The sequence below is a fragment of the Pleurodeles waltl genome, chromosome 7 (assembly GCF_031143425.1).
Source record: "Pleurodeles waltl isolate 20211129_DDA chromosome 7, aPleWal1.hap1.20221129, whole genome shotgun sequence".
Lineage (NCBI taxonomy): Eukaryota > Metazoa > Chordata > Amphibia > Caudata > Salamandridae > Pleurodeles > Pleurodeles waltl.
Genome location: NC_090446.1, coordinates 1,110,451,140 through 1,110,472,972, shown reverse-complemented (window position 1 = coordinate 1,110,472,972; position 21,833 = coordinate 1,110,451,140). Strand labels below are relative to the sequence as shown.

The window sequence follows — 21,833 nt, the reverse complement described above, 5'->3', positions numbered from 1 at the left end:
TCCTGGACCGGCTCCGGCTATGTCCTGGGGTGTCAACCCCCGGGACAGAGCTATTTGCTGTGGCTAGGCTGCAGCGCTGCAGCCATGCCACAGCAAACACTCTGATGTTTGACAGTGGGACCTTTAAAGCAGGTCCCGCTATTAAACAGCAGAGCTTTCATCTCTGTCCCCTGCACATGTGAAGGGGACAGAGATTAAATGCTTCAGCAAGCAGGGAGCTGCATTCAAAGCTGCTCCATGTTTACAGAAACATTGGCACTGCTTCAGGTAGTAGTGTCAGGTAGCCTATAGGTACCACGTATGTCACTTCTGGTGTAGAGACCACCGATAGTGCGGAGTCGAATGATGCCACCTACCGGTGCACAGGGGTACTGCTAGAAAACTTCCAGATCCAGTCTTATGTTAGGGGTAATTCTAAGGTAAGGAATCTGCAGCTAGATAGTCTCTACCAGATAAAGCATCACCAAAGGTAAGTAACGTGTTCAATTGGTCCTCTAAAACTCAATGCCTAAATTTATCCTCACCCACCAGTCTTGTAATGTAGCTTATCTAGTTGCTTTTACCAACCAAGTGGTGGATGAGATGCAAGTCCTGTGCCCCCAAGCCCTCTTCACTGTACTGCATAACATCAGGTCTTTTTGAGGACTTCCTCTTCTTTCACCCAGAAGTGATTTCAGACATTCATATAAATCATATACCTTCTCTTCCTACCTTTTGCTCAAATCTCTTTTCTACAGCAAAGAGGTCTGTTAACTATGTCATAGCTCTTGGGTATCATCTTGGCTACGACAATTTGTTATTATGGATCAATTTGTGCAGCCTTGACAGCCTCCAAGCAATCCATTGCAGTTGATAGTTTGCCATATCATCATATTGAAACAGAAAACCAGTAACTCGCTTGTGAGTATGTCTCAAGCTCATATTTCGACAGTTAACAAAGCTGGTACAAGGAGAATTTAACAAGCAACATTTGTATTGTCCATCGGAGAGCACTCCATATTCTTGTCAGTCAGTTCTGCATAGATTGAGATTCCAGATGTTGATTGCAAGTAGGCCAAACCCCTCTGTGAAACTCTTTTGAGTGGGTATCTATTTCAACTGATTACTTCTCTTCCCCTGGTTTGCCTTTCTCCTCCTTCAGAGGTGAGCCTGCTTTTCATGTTCGTATTTACAAGGGTCAGTGGAGATCCCATGACTGATGAGGAAAAGATAACTACTTGTAGTCTTAGCACTGAACAGCCTTTCCTACTCTTGTGAGTTGTGACCGAACCCCCTTGACTGACTGACCTGTGAGAAGGTGCTGACCCAACTTGAACTACAGTGTGACCATTTGGAGCACCTTGACTGATGGCTATTTGTCCCAAGTTTTTCATTCAGTTTTCTTTTTGGACAAGAGAAACAAACGTGTGTTCAGTTGGTACAGTTTTCAAGTTAAGGATCCACCAATGTATGCCTTTTAGGTAGGCATTTGGTTTTCAAATTATTCCTGTAAAATTATATTTTTCATTAAAATGTATGCCATGATCCTACATATATTTGGAGCTATTCAAAGGTTGTGAATTCAATGAATCCGCCCATAAAAGAGAATGGGGATTAGTAACATCTCTTTATCAAGCTTTTAAAATCACTGAGCCTGGAAGAGTGACTGGATGTATCTGTAAATATAAGATATTCGTCTTGGTGTCTCTTTTCCTTTAAGTTCCTCATCTCCGCCTCAACATTCCTGCAGGTAGACTAGCCTGCCGTGTCTTACGTCTGGAGGGAGAGAAAAATCCAAAAGTGTGGTTAGTCACCAGACCCATACTGCCTCATGAGCCTAGGGGGGTGGGAGGGTGAATGGGGCTTAATGAATAACAGTAGACAACTCACTATGGTGAGTAACTTTGTGGGACTTGTTGTTGAGACAACAACTAGAAATCTTCTTTTAAATCCGTTCATTTGTATACATTATTCCGATATAGCCCCTACTCCGTTAACCTCCCTCTCCTTCCGTTGCCTTCCTCACTCCGTCTCCACACCGCATTCCGCATTCCACTTCGTCATACCTACAACACATCCCCAACAAAAGCAACTACCCTTGTATGTAACACTTGGGTTTTTCTTTTGTCCTACAAGCTTAGTACTCTTTTTCTCTTATTTCTATAAGGCTCGCCCTTTACTCCTCTCTCTCTTATGCCTCTTCCTCGTCTTAAACATCTGATTCATGCATTCCATTTTACCTTGGGGTGATCTGCTTGCTAATTGATCCGTCTCTAGTTTGACTGTGACTTGTTTCTCTATCTCCAGTCTTTTGAAACCTCTAGTTTTTCCTTCTTATCTTTCATATTTGGTGTCCTCCGTTCTTACCCTTTCATCAGTCTTAACAATTGTTCTTCGTTTGCCTGTGCCCTGCCCTGCTCTTTCAATATTATGATCATTTACCTGTTTATTTAGTTATTGTTCTCATCATCCTTTTTATTATTCTCATCTTTTGTCCTCAGGTTTATGCGATGCCTCCTTTGATGCTTTTGAGATACTGCCTGGCCTGTCACATCATGCTGAGCCCAGTAACGCTAACAGTCAGTCCTCTCTGCGACCACAAAGCCCTTTGGGTAAGAGAGGCTGGGATTAATGAAAGAGCAGAGGTTGTGCGCACAGAAAAACACCTGTCTTTAAGGGCCCCTTCTCTCACCCGGTCTCACTTATAGAGACTGTCTCTTTATTGCTGGCTACCTGTTCCTCTCTCCCCATTCAATAACTGTTATTCTCTTGGCTTAGTCGTTTACACAAATCAAGGTCACTTTTCGCACTTTTACACGAGACCCTCTGAGACCCCAGTTATGTGTGGGCCTTATTTAGGTGCAGAGATAAAGTGTGGCTTCTTGCCTGTATCCTGCCACCTCAGTCTGACTATTTATAGTTTTCTTCCCCGTAATGGAAAGTAACACAAGGGACTATAATTACAGGGTCCAAAACAGTATGCAGGGTACCGGTTCTAGGTACAAGCAAGCTCCCGTTTACCACCTGCTGCTGTGGGAATCAGGTGATGAATGGGAGCGGGAGGATCCTGTGTGGGCGGTGAGGGCAGTGAGAGGCTGGAGTGAGGCAGAGGAGGCTGGAGTAAGGTTTGGGATGGTTGCATTCTCACCCCCTTAGTTTAGCGGGAGGGGGAATGGGGGGCGGGGGATGTACTTGTGTTCGCAGCCCCTTCCTGTCCTGGGATTACCAGCTGGATTTTACTGCCTGGTTAAAGAGACCCTGGTGTTCCTTCACCTAGAACATCCGGATGCAGGAGCTCTGGACCAGTTGTGGTCAGGCGGCCCGGAAACTGTGCCTAAGTGAGGTAGACAGTTCTTTTACTTTCTCTGGAGCCACCCGTTTACTCACAGGTCTCCCTTGCCTTCTTTCCTTCATTCCCTTTTTCTTTCTCACTTTTTTGTTTCTTCCTTTCCACTATTTTCTCTTTCTCTCTCTTGCATTCGGCTTAACTGTATTACCACATCACGGTGCTCCATGTTTTTTAATGCATACGCTTTAACAGTTAAGAGCGAGATTTGGTGGTTATTACATTTTTGGTTGGACATGCTTGCTCCTGCGTGTCTTGTTTAACTGGACGACGGCAAATGAGCTATATCTGTCTCTGTTCTCTTTAGATTATTTATAGTTTCTCAATGCTAAACCATGGTTTCTTTGTATTTGGGGTACTTCGCCCTTATGCTTCTATAACTATATTTGCAGTTAAGGTCGCCATGCTACATTTGTGCGCTTTCCCCCCCTAATATAAGGATTCTAATGGTACCCACGGTTTGTGGCTCCCTCTAGAGGGGACGGAGAAAACAGCCAAAATATAGCTACATTTTGTATTTTTTGGGGGAAAAGGTGTTTCTAAAAAAATGCCATCAATAAAAGGATGGCTGTGCTATGATCAGTCGTCTCAGTTTTCTGGAACAGAATGCAACTCTGTTGTATCAAAAAGCATTTTTTTTACCACAGTTTTTTTTCATTTTTAAAGAGGTAGTCCATTTCTCCCAATTTTTGTGGTTTCAACTGTAATGGAAAGCGTTTTCCCAGCAACCTATGCGTTCCTGAAAATAAGCCAAAATCCTTAAATTAACAAGGGATCGTTTGGGTAGATAGAACAGTGTTTTCCCAAAGAAACAAGCAGTTGAAATAAATAACGAAAATGCGTAGGAAGAAAACAGTAATTTGCGGCAATTTCATTGTAAACATCTCTCCACAATAGCCGATTTACCAAAGCAGTACACCAGTTCATCTGACAGACCCCACGGTTTGTAACAACATAATGAGTTCGTATGTTTTCCAGAAACATACGATTCCCATGAATCAACAACTGAGCTCCACCGCACAGTACCAGTACCACTTGTCCCAGTAAAACACTACCCATCTTGTATGGCTGGGCCTAGTGCCCTCGATAGGAACAAATCAATCTAAGGTCAATTGGAGTTTGATACATATACTGCCAACCAGCCACTAGTATATGTGTCTCTGCCTCTCTCTCTTTATTTATTTATATATATATATATATATATATATATATATATATATATATATATACATATATATACACACTCGCACTCACACTAAAGAGCTAGCGCCTCCTAAAAAGAAAGTATCTTTTAAGGAGGCACTGAACTAGTCTTCGGAATCAGACGCCTGGAAGCAACAGCATTATGACAAGGGCACCTCCCCTCCACCACTGCCTCTGCCTCCTCCCCTTTCTACTTACCTGCCTCCTGCACCACAGCCCACCTCTTCCTTACAATCTATGGACCTTATGACACATGTACCTTTAGGGGGTGGGCAAAGTCCAGCTAGTAGACGGACGCAGCTGGAAAGTGTGACGCTCCCAGTCTACCAGACATTGGCAGATCACGGGCCTGCTCTCTGGGACAAAATGGAATCTCATGTTCAGCATCATCCTCAGCGGTACAGGAAACGTGACCAGGAGTTGGTGGCTGAAGTAAGAATATTTCTAACCCCAACATCAGGTGGACACTGCAGCAACCACCAACCCTTAGTTATTATAATGAGGATACTGATAAAACAATAGTGAAGGCAAAGGAAAAGGCACAGCCCCCAAAGCGACTGCACCTGCAAAACAGGGACTCCCTCACCTTTCCACCCTGACCATCCAACACTTGTTGGGGGAATAATACAAGGGTTTCTGCCCCACTGGAGAGGGATCACCTAGGATCAGTATGTTCTAGATACTTAGCCGAGAGATGTTGTCTAAAACTCGCACAAACACTACCAAACATTCCTTCCCTGAAACACAAGCTGTCCCTGGAACATCAGCGCCTTCACCAAGAGGATATGCACACATTACTCAGCAAAGGGGCTATAAAAGCTGTACTGCCTGACACAGAGGTAAAGGATAGCACTCTTTGTACTTCCTTATCCCCAAAAAGGAGGGATCCTTAACGCCCATTCTCGACCTAAGGCCACTCTACAAGTACATATTATCGGAACATTTTAACATGGTGACACTCCAGGACGTCTTCCCACTTCTACAGACAAGGCAACTTCATAGCTGCTCTCGACGAGCATGGCACCTGTTTCCACATGCCTATCCACCCTACACATCAAAAGTTCCTCAGATTTGTGGTAAGTGGTCAGCATTATAATTTAAAGTGCTGTTTTTGGCATAACCACAGCTCCCAAGGTGTTCACAGAGTGTCTTGCCGTGGTAGCTGCTCACCTCAGAAAGAGCAGCATCCATGTCTTCCCTTATCTGGACGGCTGGCTGATAGAGAACGCCACACATAAACAATGCCTGGCACACATACAAATCACCATACAGTTCTTGCACAGGCTAGGCTTCACCATCATTGCAATTAAATCCCATCTCCAACCCAACAGGTACAGCCTTTCCCAGGAGCCATGCTATATTCTCGAGTAGGCAAAGCATTCCCCAGCCCAACCAGAGTGCAAGCATTCCAGACAGTGATACCTTTTACAGCCAGAGTACCAAGTAACAGCCAGGGCTATCATGCACCTTCTAGGCATGATGGATCTCTGCATAGCAATAGTTCCAAATTGCAGGTTAGACATGTGACCTTTACAGGAGTGCCTGGTGGCACAGTGGTCACCAGCAGGGGTCCAGTGGGAGAATCCAGTGTGTATTTTTGGCCAGGGCTGGAATGTCTGCAATCTGCTGCAGGGACTACTTTTTCTAGATCCATTTCCCCATGTGACCATCACGCCGAATGCTTCCCTGGATGGGTGGAGAGCACACCTGCAAGTCATAACCATACAAGGTGTGTGGACACCGAGCAAGGGGATCTTCTCATCAGTCACCTAGAGTTGTTGGCCATACGGTTAGCTCTTAGGGCCTTCCTGCCACTCACTCATCCAACACAAGTAGTTCTGGTATGGAAGGAAAACACAACTGCCATGTTTTACCTCCAGAAACAGGGCGGAGGACACTCAATTCAGTTGTCAGCCCTAGCCCAGGATATTTGACAATGGACAATGTATCACAAGATTAATATTCCCATACAACATATACCTGGGGTGGACAATAACTTTGCAGACCTGCTTTGCAGGGGACATCAACAAGTCCACAAGTGTGGACTCTATTCCCAAGTCCTACTCCTGTACTTCCAGGTTTGGGGGTTTCCCCTCATAGACCTTTTTGTCACTGCCGAAAACGCAAAATGCCCAACTTCGCCTCAAGGTTCACACAGCTACAGTGGGCAATGCACTATGGATGAATTGGTCAGGGACATTTGCCTGGCTTTTCTGCTTTTCCCATTTCTTACATTTGTGGTAACAGAGAATCTGGCAAACATCTCTGACCCTCATTCTAGTAGCCCCAACCTGGGCCAGGCAGCACAGGTTCACAACATTGCTCAGCCTCTCCGTAGTGCCTGACGACAAGCTACCCTGGATCTTCTCTCTCAAAATTAGGACACTCTCAGACATCCCAGGCCAACACAGCTCAAACTTATGATTTAGCTCCTAAAGTCGTACAATTTGGATATCTAAACCTGCCCGCAGAGTGCATGACAATTCTGAAAGAAGCTTGGAGGCCTACTACCAGAGCATGTTATGCAGCCACATGGAATCTGTTAGTACATTGCTGCTAGAAATGAGGGCTCTAGTTGGCAGTGGTTTGCCCCCTGACCAAGTAGTGATCCTCACTCTAGTCAGGGTAAGAGAGTCACATCGCTAAGAGAACACCTGCTCACCCCTATGGTAGCTTGGTACAAACAGACAGGCTTATCTCAGAGGCAATGTGTAAAATATTTGCACACACACAGTAACACAGTGAAAATACTACAAAAGTACTCCGCACCGGTTTAGAAAAATTGCCAATATTTATCTGAGTAAAATCAGACTTTTAAAGGTACTCATTTTCCAAAACTAAATCTTAGTATAGTAGTTAGAAACACAATAGCTCCAACTGGGGCTATCACTATGTTTTGATGAAGTAGTCTCCAACAGTCTGCCGCCACTTGCGAGGGAGTGCGGGCAGGTCATGTAGTCGCACGGATTCCAGATACAGTACCTTGAAAAACGATGAGGAAACAAAGACATCTCACTGAGTTGGGGAGGTGAGGTGTCGCTGGAGCCAGTGTGGTGTCTATTCTGGATTTGGCACCACTTGGCAAGTCAGGACTCTTGACAAGAGAGCCCGGGTGCTGGCAGGGTAAGTCTTTGATGACACTGAGACTTCTTAACAGGAGGCAAGCTCACTTCAAGCCCCTGGAAAACCTTGGAAAGCAGTATGTAGAAGGCAAAGTTCAGTCCTTTCACACCCAGGACAGAGGCAGCAAGCAGCAGGCCGCACAACAAAGCAACAGGCAGAGGGGCAGTCTCTCCTACAGCATCCAGCTCTTCCTCCTGGCAGAATGTCTTCAGTCCAGAAGTTCTCTAAAGTTGTGGTCTGAGAGGTCCAGTACTTAAACTCATTTCTGCCTTTGAACTAGGCAAACTTCAAAGGAAAGTCTTTTTAGTACACAAGCCCCTGCCTTTTCTGCCCTGGCCTCAGACACACTCCAGGGGGTTGGAGACTGCTTTGTGTAATGACAGGCACAGCCCTATTCATGTGTAAGTGTCAACTCCTCCCACCACTCTAGCCCAGGAAGACTAATCAGGATAGGCAGGGCACACCTCATCTCCCTTTGTGTGACTGTCTAGAGTGAATTTACAAACAGCCCAACTGTCCTCCTGACCAGATGTGTATTTCACAGACTGGCAGAGCAATGGTTAAGCAAGAAAACACACACTTTCTAAAAGTGGCATTTTCAAACTTACAATTTAAAAACCAACTTCACCAAAAGATATATGTTTAAATTGTGAGTTCAGAGACCCCAAACTACATATCTCTATCTGCTCCCAATGGGAAATTACACTTGAAAGATATACCTGATAGAGACTTCTAGTTGCAGATTCCTTACCTTAGAATTTCACCCAGGCGTCAGACTGGATCCGGTGATTTTTCTTCGAGCAATACCCTTGCGCGTCGGTAGGTGGCATCGTTAGACTCCGCGGGCGTCGTTGGCGTCGTAGTCGCTGTGATGATGTTGGGAGTAGTACATAGATGCCGCCTCATCTCAGTGACGGCAGTTCATTTCTTTCCGCGCCACGTCTGATCCGGAGAGAGCAACCTTGGTCTCTCTTTGACCGATTTTGATTGTTTTGTTGAGTTTTCAAGTGAGTTTATGGTGCATCGAGGATATCCCCGAAGTCAGGGTTCAAGCCGTGTGTGGACTGTCACTGCATGATGTCGGTGACGGATCTGCATCGGGTTTGTCTGTGGTGTCTGGAGCACGACCCAAACTTGTGCTCAGAGTGTGCCGGGCCATGCACCCGAAGGCCTTGGGGGAGCGTTCCCTCAAGCTCATGGCGGCCCGGTTCTCTACTTTGTGTAGGTCCCGGTCTCACTCGTGAGGAAGATCTTGAGACCGTTCGTGGAGCCATCACCACTCGTCTTCCTCAAAATCTTTGGGTGCAGGTAAGAAAAAAGTTGTCGAAGCAGTCTCATCCCACTTCGCCCTGTCACTCGGCTGACGTGACGCGGGAGGAGAATCAACACTCAAGGCCTCCGTTCTCGGAGCCTGCTTCTGGGTTTCTGGGAGCCGGAGCGACCCCCACCCAGCTTAAGGAATTCTATGAGGCCATGTGCCTCATCTTTGGGCAGACCGACCCCAATACAGCGCCTTCGGGCCCATGGGGTTCAGTTGAGGGGCCTTCGGCTTTTGCACCGGCGGCTTTGGATGTGGCCACCAAGGTCCCCTCTGGATCCGCTCGCAGATCTGCACCGGCGCCAGTCACACCACTGAGATCTTCCCCAGCACCGGGTGGAACCCCATATTCGAAACCAACACGATCCTTATCCCTTCCCTGTCACCGGGTCTATTTCCACTATCAACACCAACCTGATCCTTACCCTGACAACTCGGAGTCGGAGCGGCGTCTGCTGACGCCGCTTCTGTCTTCGATGGGGCCTACTCACCCCAGGTCGGATTTGGACCCTTTTTCCTATGGGTACAAATTCGAGGAAGGATTGGAGGGGTTCTTGGGCCAATATGAATACCAGGAAGACCCCTCTTTGAACTGGGCACAGGAATTGGGCGAAGCCAGTGAACTGGACACTTCTCCAGACGCTGGCATGCTGTCTCCTACTACCATGGCTACGGCAGAGGGAGCGACTTATGGTATGGTGGTCAGTAGGGTGGCTGAAGTTCTTGGCCTTGAGCTACCTCCTAACAGAGGTGCTTCAGTCAGGGGCTTCCACACCAGAGCCCCTTTTACCTTTTAATGAAGCCCTCACTGATGTCCTTTTGGGTACTTGGTCCAAACCCAATACAGGGGCTCCTGTGAATAGGACTATCGCACGCCGCCATTAGCCCGCTCCGAACGACCCTAAATTCCTATCCCAACTCTGAGAATCTTGTCATCCAGTCTTCCTCTTCCTAGGCGCATTCCCTTCCGCACCCCCGGATAGGGAATCAAAAAAGCTGGAACAATTTGGGCAAAAGTTGTTTTCTTCCTCCAGTCTTGTGCTGCAGTATGTGAACATCTCATTCCTTTTGGGCCACTATACCCACTCATTGGGATACGGTTGCGCAAGTCCTGCCGCAGAGACCAGAGGAGGCCTGTTCTGTCGTCTACCAAGCTGTCAACAATGGGAGAGATGCAGCGAAATTCACTATCTGATGTGGGCTGGACATGACCGACTCTCTGGGCAGATTGGTTCCTACGACAGTGGCCTTGAGATGCCACGCCTGGTTGCGTACTTATGTTTTTTTGGGGGGATGTCCAGCATTCTCTCATGGACATGCCCTTTGATGGCTCACGTCTCTTTGGAGACAAAGCGGACTCGGCCTTGGAGAGATTCAAAGATTCCTGGGCTACGGCTCGGTCCCTTGGACTTTCTGTTGCCCCTCAACCCCAGCAGTCTGCTTTTTGCCCCGTTTGTGGCCACGGAAGGGGCTCCCTGTCGCGTCCCCCGCCGAGCCACCATGCCACCCATGCTGTTCAGCTTCTGTGTGGCTGGGGACGCGGAATCCCACGTGGACGTGGGACAGGGAACTATAGGTGAGTCCACCTCCACCTCTGCCCCTGCTTTAGCCTCCAAACCATCCTAGTCCATCCCCTTACTCCCATCCAGTTGGCAGCAGGATTCGCCATTGCCTGCCCCACTGGGAATCCATCACTACTGACAGGTGTGTTTTGAAAATCACTCGAAAAGGCTACTCCCTCCCTTTCGAATCTGCCCTACCTGCCATGTCTCCATTACTCGGCCAACTCCCGGAGGATCATTTGGCACTTCTCCACCAGGAAGTCGCTGCTCTCTTGGCCAAGGGAGCTATAGAGAAGGTCCCTGTGCCAGAAGTAGGATGTGGTTGTTATTCCCACTACTTTCTGGTGCCGAAAAAGGACAAGAGCTTACGTCCTATCCTAGACCTTCGGGACCTCAACTACTTCCTCAAGAAGGAGAAATTCATAATGTTTACCCTGGCTCAGGTTCTGTCTGCTTTAGACCCAGGAGACTGGATGGTATCATTGGACTTGCAGGACGCTTATTTCCACGTCCCCATCCTTGCTGCCCACAGACGTTACCTACGATTTGTGGTAGGTCACGAGCACTATCAGTTTACCGTGCTCCCCTTCGGCCTTACCAGCACCCCTCGGGTGTTCACAAAAGTGATGGCGGTGGTTACAGCCCATCTGCACAGATTAGGGGGTCTCAGTCTTCCTCTACCTCGATGACTGGCTGTTGAAGACGGACTCACCCCAGAAAGTCGTCTCCCAACTTCAGACTGCGGCGAGCCTCCTGCACACGCTGGGGTTCACTATAAACGTGCCAAAGTCACAACTGACTCCCTCTCAGACGCTCCCTTTCATCTGAGCTGTTCTGAACACAGTGCAGTTTTGGGTTTATCCTCCCGAAAAGCGAGTCCAAGATATTCAGGCTATGATTCCGATCTTTCAGCCTCTGTCTTGGGTTTCAGTGAGACTGACTCTCAGGCTGCTGGGCCTCATGGCCTTCTGCATCCTGCTAGTGACAGATGGCATATGCGGGCTCTGCAGTGGGACTTGAAGTTCCAGCGGGGGTAGTATCAGGGGAATCTCTCCAACATGGTCCAGATCTCGGAGGGGACTGCAAAAGACCTGCAGTGGTGCTTTCGAATCCGCATTTGTTCCACAGCAGATCCCTCTCCCTTCCCCAGCCAGATCTAACCATAGTGACAGATGCATTGCTTCTGGTTTTGGGGCGGCCACGTAGAAGAGACAGAGAACAGAGGCCTCTGGTCTCCGGTGGAGTCTGGGCTGCATATCAGTGTTCTGGACCTCCAGGCGATCAGGCTTGCGTTGAAAGCATTTCTTCCTCAAAGGGAAGGTAGTGCAGGTGTTCACGGACAATACTACAGCCATGTGGTACTGCAACAAACAGGGTGGAGTAGGGTCATGGACCCTTTGTCAGGAGGCCCTACGTCTCTGGACCTGGCTGGAACATCAGGGCATTACCCTGGTGGTTCAAAATCTAGCGAGTTATCTCAACACCAGAGCGGATGAACTCAGCCGTCGATGCACAGCTGATCATGAATGGCGTCTCCATCCGGAGGTGGTGCAAGGTCTCATTCAGCAGTGGGGAGAGCCTTAGTTACATATGTTTCCGCCTATACCAATTCTGCCCAAAGTTCTCAAAAAGATCAGGAACGACCGGGCCCAAGTCATCTTGGTGGCTCCGGACTGGGCACAGAGAGTATGGTATCCAGAGCTATTGCATATGGCCATCGATCCTCCACTCAGACTGCCTCTTAGGGCAGATAATCTATCGCAGCAGCAGGGGACGGTTCTCCACCCAAACCTGCCCAATCGCCGCCTTCATGCTTGGAGATTGAGCGGTGCCAGTTGACGACTTTTGATCTTCCACCCAAAGTCTGTGATGTTATCTTGGAAGCCAGGTGTCCCTCCACCAAAATGGTTTACGCCGGATGTTAGCATAAATGTGTGGCATGGTGCACCAACAAATCTGTTGATCCCCTCGCTGCCCCTCTATCTGAGGTTCTTTTGTTCATTCTTTCTTTGGCCCAGCAGGGCTCTGATATGGGCACCCTTAAAGGGTATTCAGCTGCCATTTTAGCATTTCTTAGGTTACCTGATCAGCCCTCACTCTTTAAATCTCCTTTTGTGAGTACGTTCCTAAAAGGTCTCACCCATTCATTCCCTCCACTCCATTTATCATGCCTCAGTGGGACCTCAATGTTGTCCTTACTTATTTAATGTTTGCTCCCTTTGAGCTGATGCACAATTATCCCTTACGGCTTCTCACCTTCAAAACTGTCTTTCTTGTTGCCATCTCTTCTGCTCTCAGGGTGAGTGAGCTGCAGGCCCTTTCTTCCAAGCCTCCACACTTGTCTGTGCACCCGGACAATGTGGTGTTGCGCTCTAAGGATTCCTTCCTTCCAAAGGTGGTTATGCCTTTTCATGTAGGCCAGTCCAACCCCCTGAGGGCTTGCATGCTTATTCCACCAGAGCGACTGCTGCTTCCACTGTGTTAGCACGCGGAGTTCCTGTCCTGGATATCTGCCAGGCAGCTACGTGGGCGTCCCTGCACACGTTTGCTAAACACTACTGTCTGGACAGTCGGGTTCGTTGGGATGGCTACTTTGTTTGTTCGGTCCTGCTGCACTTTCTAGTATGATCTTGGTTCGCAGCCCACCTCTGAGGATGGCATTGCTTGGGTATCTATTCTAAGGTAAGGAATCTGCAACTAGAAGTCCCTATCCGATGTACAAGTTACTTACCTTTGGTAACAAAATATCTGGTAAAGACATGGGGCCTCATTATGACCCTGGCGGGCGGCGGAGGCTGCCCGCCAGGATGTCGCCCTCCATAATACCGCTCCGCGGTCAGAAGACCGCGGAGGGTATTATGAGTTTTTCCCTGGGCTGGCGGGCGGTCTCCAAAAGACCGCCCGCCAGCCCAGGGAAAAACTCCCTTCCCACGAGGATGCCGGCTCGTAATCGAGCCGGCGGAGTGGGAAGGTGCGACGGGTGCTACTGCACCCGTCGCGTATTTCACTGTCTGCTACGCAGACAGTGAAATACTAGCGGGGCCCTCTTATGGGGGCCCCTGCATTGCCCATGCCATTGGCATGGGCACTGCAGGGGCCCCCAGGGGCCCCACGACAATCCTTACCGCCATCCTGTTCCTGGCGGGCGAGCCGCCAGGAACAGGATGGCGGTAAGGATTGTCAGAATCCCCTCGGCGGCGCAGCGAGCTGCGCCGCCTTGGAGGATTCTTAGGGGCAGTGGAAAACCGGCGGGAGACCGCCGGTTTTCCCGTTCTGACCGCGGCCAAAGCGCCGCGGTCAGAATAACCAAGGGAGCACCGCCGGCCTGTCGGCGGTGCTCCCGCCCCCGTTGGCCCTGGCGGTTCTGTACCGCCAGGGTGTTAATGAGGCCCATAGTCTAGTTGCAGATTCCTTACCGACCCACCCATCCTCTCCGCTTGCAAACTGATTCCTAGGGACATGGATTCCCCCTTCAGGTCCTTAGCTCTAGCACACCAGTCTGTGTTCTTAGCGTCTCTGTGCTTTGGCGTGAAAAGTCGTTAAAAGAAACTAACGTCACTGCGCTGAGGCGGCGTCTGTGTACTACTCCCAACGTCATCACTGCGACTACGACACCCATGGAGTCGACCAACGCCACCTACCGACTCATAAGGGTATTGCTCGAAGACAAATCTCCGGATCCAGTCTGATGCCTGGGGGAAATTCTAAGGTGAGGAATCTGCAACTAGAATATGTCTCAACCAGATATTTCTTTACCAAAGGTAAGTAACTTGTACTTCAAGGCAATCCCTATGTTAACCTTTGGGAGAGATAGGTCTTGCAGTAGTGAAAAACGAATTTAGCAATATTTCACTATGAGGCCATGTAAAACCCATCAGTACATGTCCCACCTTTTAAATACAGTGCCTCCTGCCCATGGGGCTGCTTTGGGTTTACCTTAGGGTGTTGTACACATAGTAAAGGGGAAGTTTTGGGCCTGGCAAGTGGGGGCTCCTGCCAGGTCAAAATGAAAGTTTAAAACTGCACACACACACAGACACTGCAGTGGCAGCTCTGAGACACGTTTACAGGACCACTTATGCGGGCAGCACAATCAGGGCTGCAGGCCTACTAGTGCACTTTACTTGAGACGTACTAGTAAATCAAATATGCCGTTCGTGGTTAAACCAATCACCAATACAATTTAGACAGAGAGCAAATGCACTTTAGCACTGGTTAGCAGTGGTAAAGTCCCCAGAGTCCCAAAGCCAACTAATACAGGTCAGAAAAAATAGGAGGAAGAAGGCAAAAAATGTGGGCATAACCCTGCATAAAGGACCAGGTCCAACAATTGCTGTTTCCGTAAAAACATGGACCCTCTGAATCCGACAGTGCCTGTTACCTCTTAAATTTTTCAACACTCATAAGTAGCATTTACTTCTATTATATTTAATTAGCAGTGGTTGCAGCTTATCTACAAAGCAGGCAGCACATGTTTCCTTTCAGAGTACCTGTAATTAAAGCCTTCATGGAAGGGCTCAAGTGGGTTATATAACTACGAGTATCACCCACTCCTGTGTGTAACCTAAATATTATTGTCACTAGGCTAATGGGTCCTTCTTTCAAACCTCTACACTCTTCCCCTCTCCAGTTCCTGTACTGGGAAATAGCCTTCCTAGTAGTTATTGCTTCCATTTGCAGGGTAATTGAAATTCAAGCACTTACCCTGACGAGTCTTTCTTCCAAGTACACCATGATAGGGTGGTCCTCTGAACAAACCCTACGTTCCCTCCTAGGTTGGTGTCTACCTTTTACCTCAATCAAAGTATCAAGCTGCCATTGTACTTCCCATATCCACGTTCAGTAGCAGAACTATCACAGAATGAGCTCTCCATACACTAGATGTCAAAAGAGTGTTCATCTATTAAATTGACAGAACTAAACACTTCCTCAAAACACAATAGCTTTTTGTCTCTTTCTCCGTGCCGCATAAGGGGCGTGCACTATCCATAGCAGATATTGCACACTAAATAGTCGAGTTGTTTACAGGCCTGTTGTGCCAAAGCCAATCACCCTTTGCCAGTTCTTCCAAAACCCCAATTAACCCACAAGAAAATAACACCTATTGCTTTCCTGGGTAATATTCCTATAATTGACATCTGCATTGTCTACCTGGTCATCCTCCCGCACAGTCACAAAACATTTTTGTGTGGATGTCTTAGCACTCCAACAAACCAAAGTTGGTCATGCTGTTTTACGCACACTGTTCCAAGTCCCTGCAACATCCTCACGCTAGCCTCCTTTTTGGAGAGACTACTTTACAGTTTATGCACAGCATGGCAGCATGTGTACACGTGTATCTACTGGTACACATCACTTACCTTGTAAGCATGAGATCTGTTTGTGGTATGTAGCGCTGTATATTAACATACCCTCTCTCTTCCCCTGTCGCATTTCGGTGTTGCAGACAGTTTCTCTTTAACTTTAACCTATAATCTTTCCTTCGTATGGTCATCTTTCTGTATCTCTATGCTCCACCTACATCCTCACCCTGCTTGCGTAAAAATATAACAATGGAGCCAAGACCCATGCACATTCGTATTAGTAAGTGGAGTCACAGTACCTTGCGACTTGAAATGGCTTCTTTGAAGAAAAACTGCTTGTAGACGTCCAAGCTCAACTCCAAATGGCAGGAGTATTCACAACATGGGTATCTAGAGCTCTACAGGCCACAAACAGATATTTACAATGTAAGTAACATTTTATTTTTTTATGGACACTAAAATCATGTATCTCCAATATTCACCACTCTGACATTATCAGTATGTGAGGCCTGTTTGCCAAGCAGTTCTTTTACATAGTCCATTTATGCTGTCAATGTATCCCATTTTCCAATCGTTACTAAATAATCTCTTTTTCAAGTCCAGGAAGGGAGTTTTGACATCCAAGAACCAGTTTCCTCCACTCTGACCCATGTATAGCCATTGGTGTAGGAAGCATAAGCAACAATCCTGTGACAGGCCAAAACTTCTGGACTTCATCTTGGGCTTTCCACTTGAAGCTTGGATAGTGCCAGAAAATCTATTACAGCTGATGCCAACAAGCACTTAGAAAAGACAGTCAATCCACAGTTTACCTGAAGTGCAAAAGGGGAACACTAAAGACAATCCTCCACATGTATGTTTTTTCTATAAATCATTTGTAAAGTCAGGCTTGGTCTGTAGGCTGGATTAGTGTGATTTCCTGTGTGAGTCTACCTCATTCTCTGCTACACAGTCTCCAAATCATCCAGAACTCAGGAGCACTTCTAATATGGACTTCTAACCGCAGATTCTTTATCTTTTATCCAGGTGTCAAATTAGATCCATAAACTTTCCAACTGGACTCCGTGTGCCAGCCGGTGACGCCATGTCAAAGTTGTTCTGCACCGGATGTGACATTGCCTGGCCTATATAGGTGCCACCCATCATGCTGACATCAGTTCCTTTCTTTGTGCACCAGCAGATGCATGTCTGGCGCTACTCCTTGTTTAATTGAGAATCTTAAATTGTTCTAAATTCTTCGGTGTGCCAGGGGATTGTCTTCTCCCAAATTTACAGAGCTAAAACCCTGTGACAAATGTCTGTGACTGACCCACATTTGGTTTGCCTGTGGTGCCTAGGGTCAGATGACGACTCCAAGGATGGCAGGGATTGTGCCTCGATGCAACCCAATGCTATTAAAGACTGGGAAGCAAAGCTCTTCGTGGCGCAGCACCGCAAGTCCCTGCACTGGGATTGTTTGAGATCTAAAGGCAGGCCCCAGTCCTGCTCCCAAGGTTGTTCCTGTGACCAGTTTTCTTCACATTCTGGGTCCTCGAGGAGAATCCAAAATGTCCAAGCAGGACCCTGCCATGTCCCGCTACTTTGTCTTCCAAGAAGATGCAAAGGTGTGATTGTGCCTACAGTCTGCTTTCAAAGTCACTCTCCTTCAGATTTGATTCAGACCCTGGTCCTTGCACAGCCAGAATTCCTGGGGCTGTAGGCAACACCATAGTGAATCAGGGACTTCCAAGCAGCCCTGCTGCAGCATCTTGGCATGTAACCAACTCCCTATGGTGTGCCTGCTGTCCCTAAGTCGCTGAGAGGCCTCTCAAAAAGACTTCCACGCCGGGTCTACACTCTGTTCTCGTGGTCCCTGTAGACCCACTGAAGGCTCTGAACTGAATTCAATACCAATTCAATCCCTAGTACCACAACCCACGCTGGGACCTGATCCTCTAACGCGGATGCCATGAATTCCAGACTGCCATTGAGGCTGCACTCTCCTTGTTTTGAACTGCATCCTTTTTACCACCCTTCTAGTTTGGACACAGGGCCTCTACCCTCTGGTAGGGTTCAGGTTTTTGACAAACTATTCAGCACAGACTCAGACAATAGTGGCTTGGGTAAGAGGGTGTTTTCTTTTACAGATGTAAAAGCTCAGTGAATACCAGTTGCGTCTTAGTCTACTGTTCCCATGCCTTGTGGGACTCTGCGGACCAACTGTTGCCCATTGTCTCAGACGAAGCCCAAGCCATTGTTTCTCATATCATGTAAGATTGTGATGCAGCCAAGTTCCCAATCTGTTGTAGACTAGTCACCACTGACTTCCTCGGCATGGGTATTGGTACTACTGTGGCCATTCGCAGACACAAAAGAATGTGGTTCACCAGCTTTTTGGGAAACATTCAGGGCAGTATTATGGGCATGACCTCTAATGGCACATGGCATTTTGAAGATGAAGCGGACTCTGTCCTGAAGCGATTCAAAGATAGCAGAACCACAGTGCACTAATCAAGCCTTTCTACTTCCCTCTCCACCCCCGACTCCAGCCATACCAGCAGTTTTGTCCCCTCTTTCTTTGGTAGGGGCTTCCAATACCACCAACAGACCCCACAGCCCTTTTGTGGCCACATCAATGGTGCCCATAGAGGGCATTAGGGACAACATTCAACCTAGTCTTCAACACCTCCAGGGACACTCCTTCAGAGGTAAGGGGTCCCAGACTTCCCCCTACCTTGATGACTGGCTGTTGAAGGTGGGCTCGCCCCAGGCTGCCATCACCCACCTCCAGATGTCAACCGTCATTGAGGTTTACTATTAACGTGCCAAAGGCACAGTGGGGTCCTTCGCAGATGTTCCCCTTCATCGGAGGCCTCCTGGGTATGGTGCAATTTTGGGGCTGTCCCATACAGCAGAGAATCCGGCACATGTGGGCGATGAGCCAGATGTTTCAACCTCTGTCCTGGATCTCAGTAAGGATGACTCTAATGCTACTGGAACTGATGGCCTCTTGCATCCTGCTGGTCAAGCATGCTAGGTGGCATGTGCAGGTTCTGCAGTGGGATCAGAAGGGCTTGGGCACAGCACCAGGTGGGATCTGTCCGATCTTGTCCAGATTTCAAAGGAGACTGAAAGATCTGCAGTGGTGGCAGTAGGACCACTATTAGGTGAGCGGCAGACCCCTCTTCTTACACCAACCAGAGCTGACAGTGGTGACCAGTGCATCACTTCTGGGTTGGGGAGGCCATCTGGGAGACATCGTGTCTCTGGCAGAGCTGGCTCCATGTCAACTTTCTGGGGCTGAGAACCATCTGTCTTCCTGCCCTCCATCAAAGGGAAGCTAGTGCAAGTGCTCATGGCTAACACTACCACAATGTGGTACTACAGCAAGCAGGGTGGGGTTGGTGTCATGGGTCCAGTGCCAAGAGGCTTAGTGTCTCTAGACTTGACTAGGCTGCCAAGGAATCTTTTGGTGACATTACTGTTCAGGTTCCCTGATTGCCTGAGCAGACATACTAAGCCATCCACGCCTTACAGATCATGTGTGGCAGTTGTATCCAGAAGTGGAGCAGGTCTTTTCCATGAATCGGAAGAATCCTGGCTCGATCTTTTCACCACTTCCAAGAAGGCACGTTAGCACTTTTCCACGTTGGCGTTTATAAGGCGACTCTCTCTGAGATGTTCCATATCTAGTGGAACTGCAGACTCCTGTACGCCTTTCAACCGATAGCTCTGCCCTGAGTTCTGAAGAAGATCAAGACTGACCAAGTCCAAGCCATTCTAGTGGCTCCAGATTGGGCATGGAGAGTATGGGTATCCTGAACATCTGGGCATGAGCATCTGTCTTCAGCTCAGACTTCCTCTTTGGGATTATCTTCTGTTTTAGCAGCAGTGCAGAGTACTGCACCCAGGCCATGCTCATCCTCAGCCTGCATGCATGGACATTGAGTGGCGACAGTTTACTATTTTCTTCCTTCCTCCTGAAGGTGTTGATGTGATTTTGGCAGCCAGGGGTCCTTCAACCAAATCTCTGTGTGCCTGATTTTGGAATACATTTGTGGCATTGTGTGCCCCCAAGAAGATTAACGCTCTCTACGCCAAGTTGTCTGTAGTTTTATAGTTTTTTGTTCCTAGCCAGCAAGTCCTTGCTTTGGCCACTATTAAAGGGTGCTGCCAGCTCTTTCCGCCTTTTTATGGTTGCTGGACCAGCCATCATTGTTTACATTTTTTTTTGTTATGCATTTCTCCTCAAAGGGTTACATCATCTATTTCCTTCTGTTCTGTTTGTTATGCCCCAATGGAATTTAAATTTAGGCCTCACATTCCTCATTGATGCGCCTTTTGAGCCCCTCCACAGTTGTTCTGTCAGTCTCCTTGCCCTCAAGACAGTCTTTCTCATCACTTTAATATCAGCACAGCATGTCAGCCCCCTTTCTGTTAGTCTGCCTTACACTATGTTCTACCTGGACAAACTCGTTCTGCAGACCCTAACTTCCTTCCTTTCAAAGGTGGTTGCTCAGTTTCATGTTGATGAGAACATCACCCTCCTGGCATTCTTTGCTCCACCTCATGCCTCTTAAGAGGGGGAAAGGCTTCACCTGATGGATCTGAAAAGAGTCCTCGGCTTCTATATCGATCATACCTAAGGCCACAGAGTGGACGATCAGCTGATTTACTGGAGTGAAGAAAAGTAAGGCTGTGCAGAAAAGACCATCTTGCTCTGGACTGTACTCTGCATAAAATACTGGTATGCGCTGTCAAAAAAGCAGTCTCCTGAGGGCTTGCTTGCTCATTCTACCAGAGCCGAGGCTTCTAACACTGCATTGACCCCCCAAGGTGCCTTTTCCTGATGTTTGTTAGGCTGCTACGTGGACATCACTCCATACATTCACGAGGCACTATTGTCTGGACATCCAGGTTTGCTGAGTAGGGCATTTTTGCCTGTTCCATTCTGTAGGACGTTTTGACTTGAGTCAGTTCATGGACTCACCACCTGGGAGGTATTGCTTTGGTTTCTACTCAAAAGATGAGGAATCTGCTGTTTAGAAGTTAGCAAAAGAAAAAAGTTACTTTCTTTCCGGTAGCACACTTTGTGGTAGTGACCCATATCTAAACACAGATTCCTTACTGATCCTCCCACCTCCCTGTTCATTGAGCTGATTTCGTCCCACAAATATATCCCAAATTAGGAATCTCCATTCTGGTCACATCCAATCTGACTGGCTCCGTGCATGAAGGCTTGGTCTTGTGGAGAATACAACTGATGTATGCGCACAAGTGACTCTATGTAGGCCTACGCATGTCACTTCCAACTTGGAGCCTTTGGTGTCACCTGCCGGCGAGCATGAGTACTGCGGAAAATTTTCTGGATCAGTCTGACGCCTGGAGAAGTATTCAAAAGGTGAGAAATCACTTTTCTCTTCCAGAAAGAACATTAATGAATGGGTAATTATTTATTTGGAACATTCTGCACTGAATGTGGTGCAGAGCATTCTCTGCTTAGACAGCTAAGGCTTGGTCTACCTTGGCTCACTCTCTGTTACCCATCTTTGTTGGAAACATTTACAGACCCACCTTTTTTCATCATTTTGAAGTTCTATTCCATGTTTCTTGTTCCTAAACACATGGTTCCCTGAGCTTTACAATTTGACAGTCAATGAATCATTCAAACAAGAAAGATGACGACTAACTAGCAGCCTACAGTTTGATCCAGAATGGCTGTCTGGTGCCTTGAATATCAGAAACAGATAATGGAGGGCTGACTTAATCTAGTGCAGCAATCACCAGACCCCGTAGCACAGTCCCACCATTGAAACTTATGAATTAATAATTTAAGAGGCACTCAGTGACAGACGAGGGGAGAGGGCTGCTTTCGTTCAATAAAGCAATTACTGGCCCCACCATAACAGACCTGGCAATGGCAGCTATTTTTATGTTCGGTGGCATGTGTAGCTGCAGATACACATGCTGTGCATAGTCCGCCGTCTGGTGTTGGGTCGGAGTGGTACAAGTTGTTTTTC

At 47.8% G+C, this 21,833-nt stretch overlaps 1 protein-coding gene across 7 annotated transcripts in view; it reads left to right on the top strand.

The window, feature by feature from the left end:
- Positions 1–21,833, top strand: part of EPN3 (epsin 3) — a 176,924-nt gene that overhangs the window by 130,809 nt on the left and 24,282 nt on the right. For 5 of the 7 annotated variants that reach the window (XM_069200060.1, XM_069200056.1, XM_069200059.1 and 2 more), the window contains one exon: positions 2,481–2,591. The exons of the other annotated variants lie outside the window; for them this stretch is intronic. In XM_069200060.1, the coding sequence (XP_069056161.1) occupies positions 2,481–2,591 (111 nt within the window). The remainder of the gene's footprint in view (positions 1–2,480; positions 2,592–21,833) is intronic. 7 annotated transcript variants of the gene reach the window in all.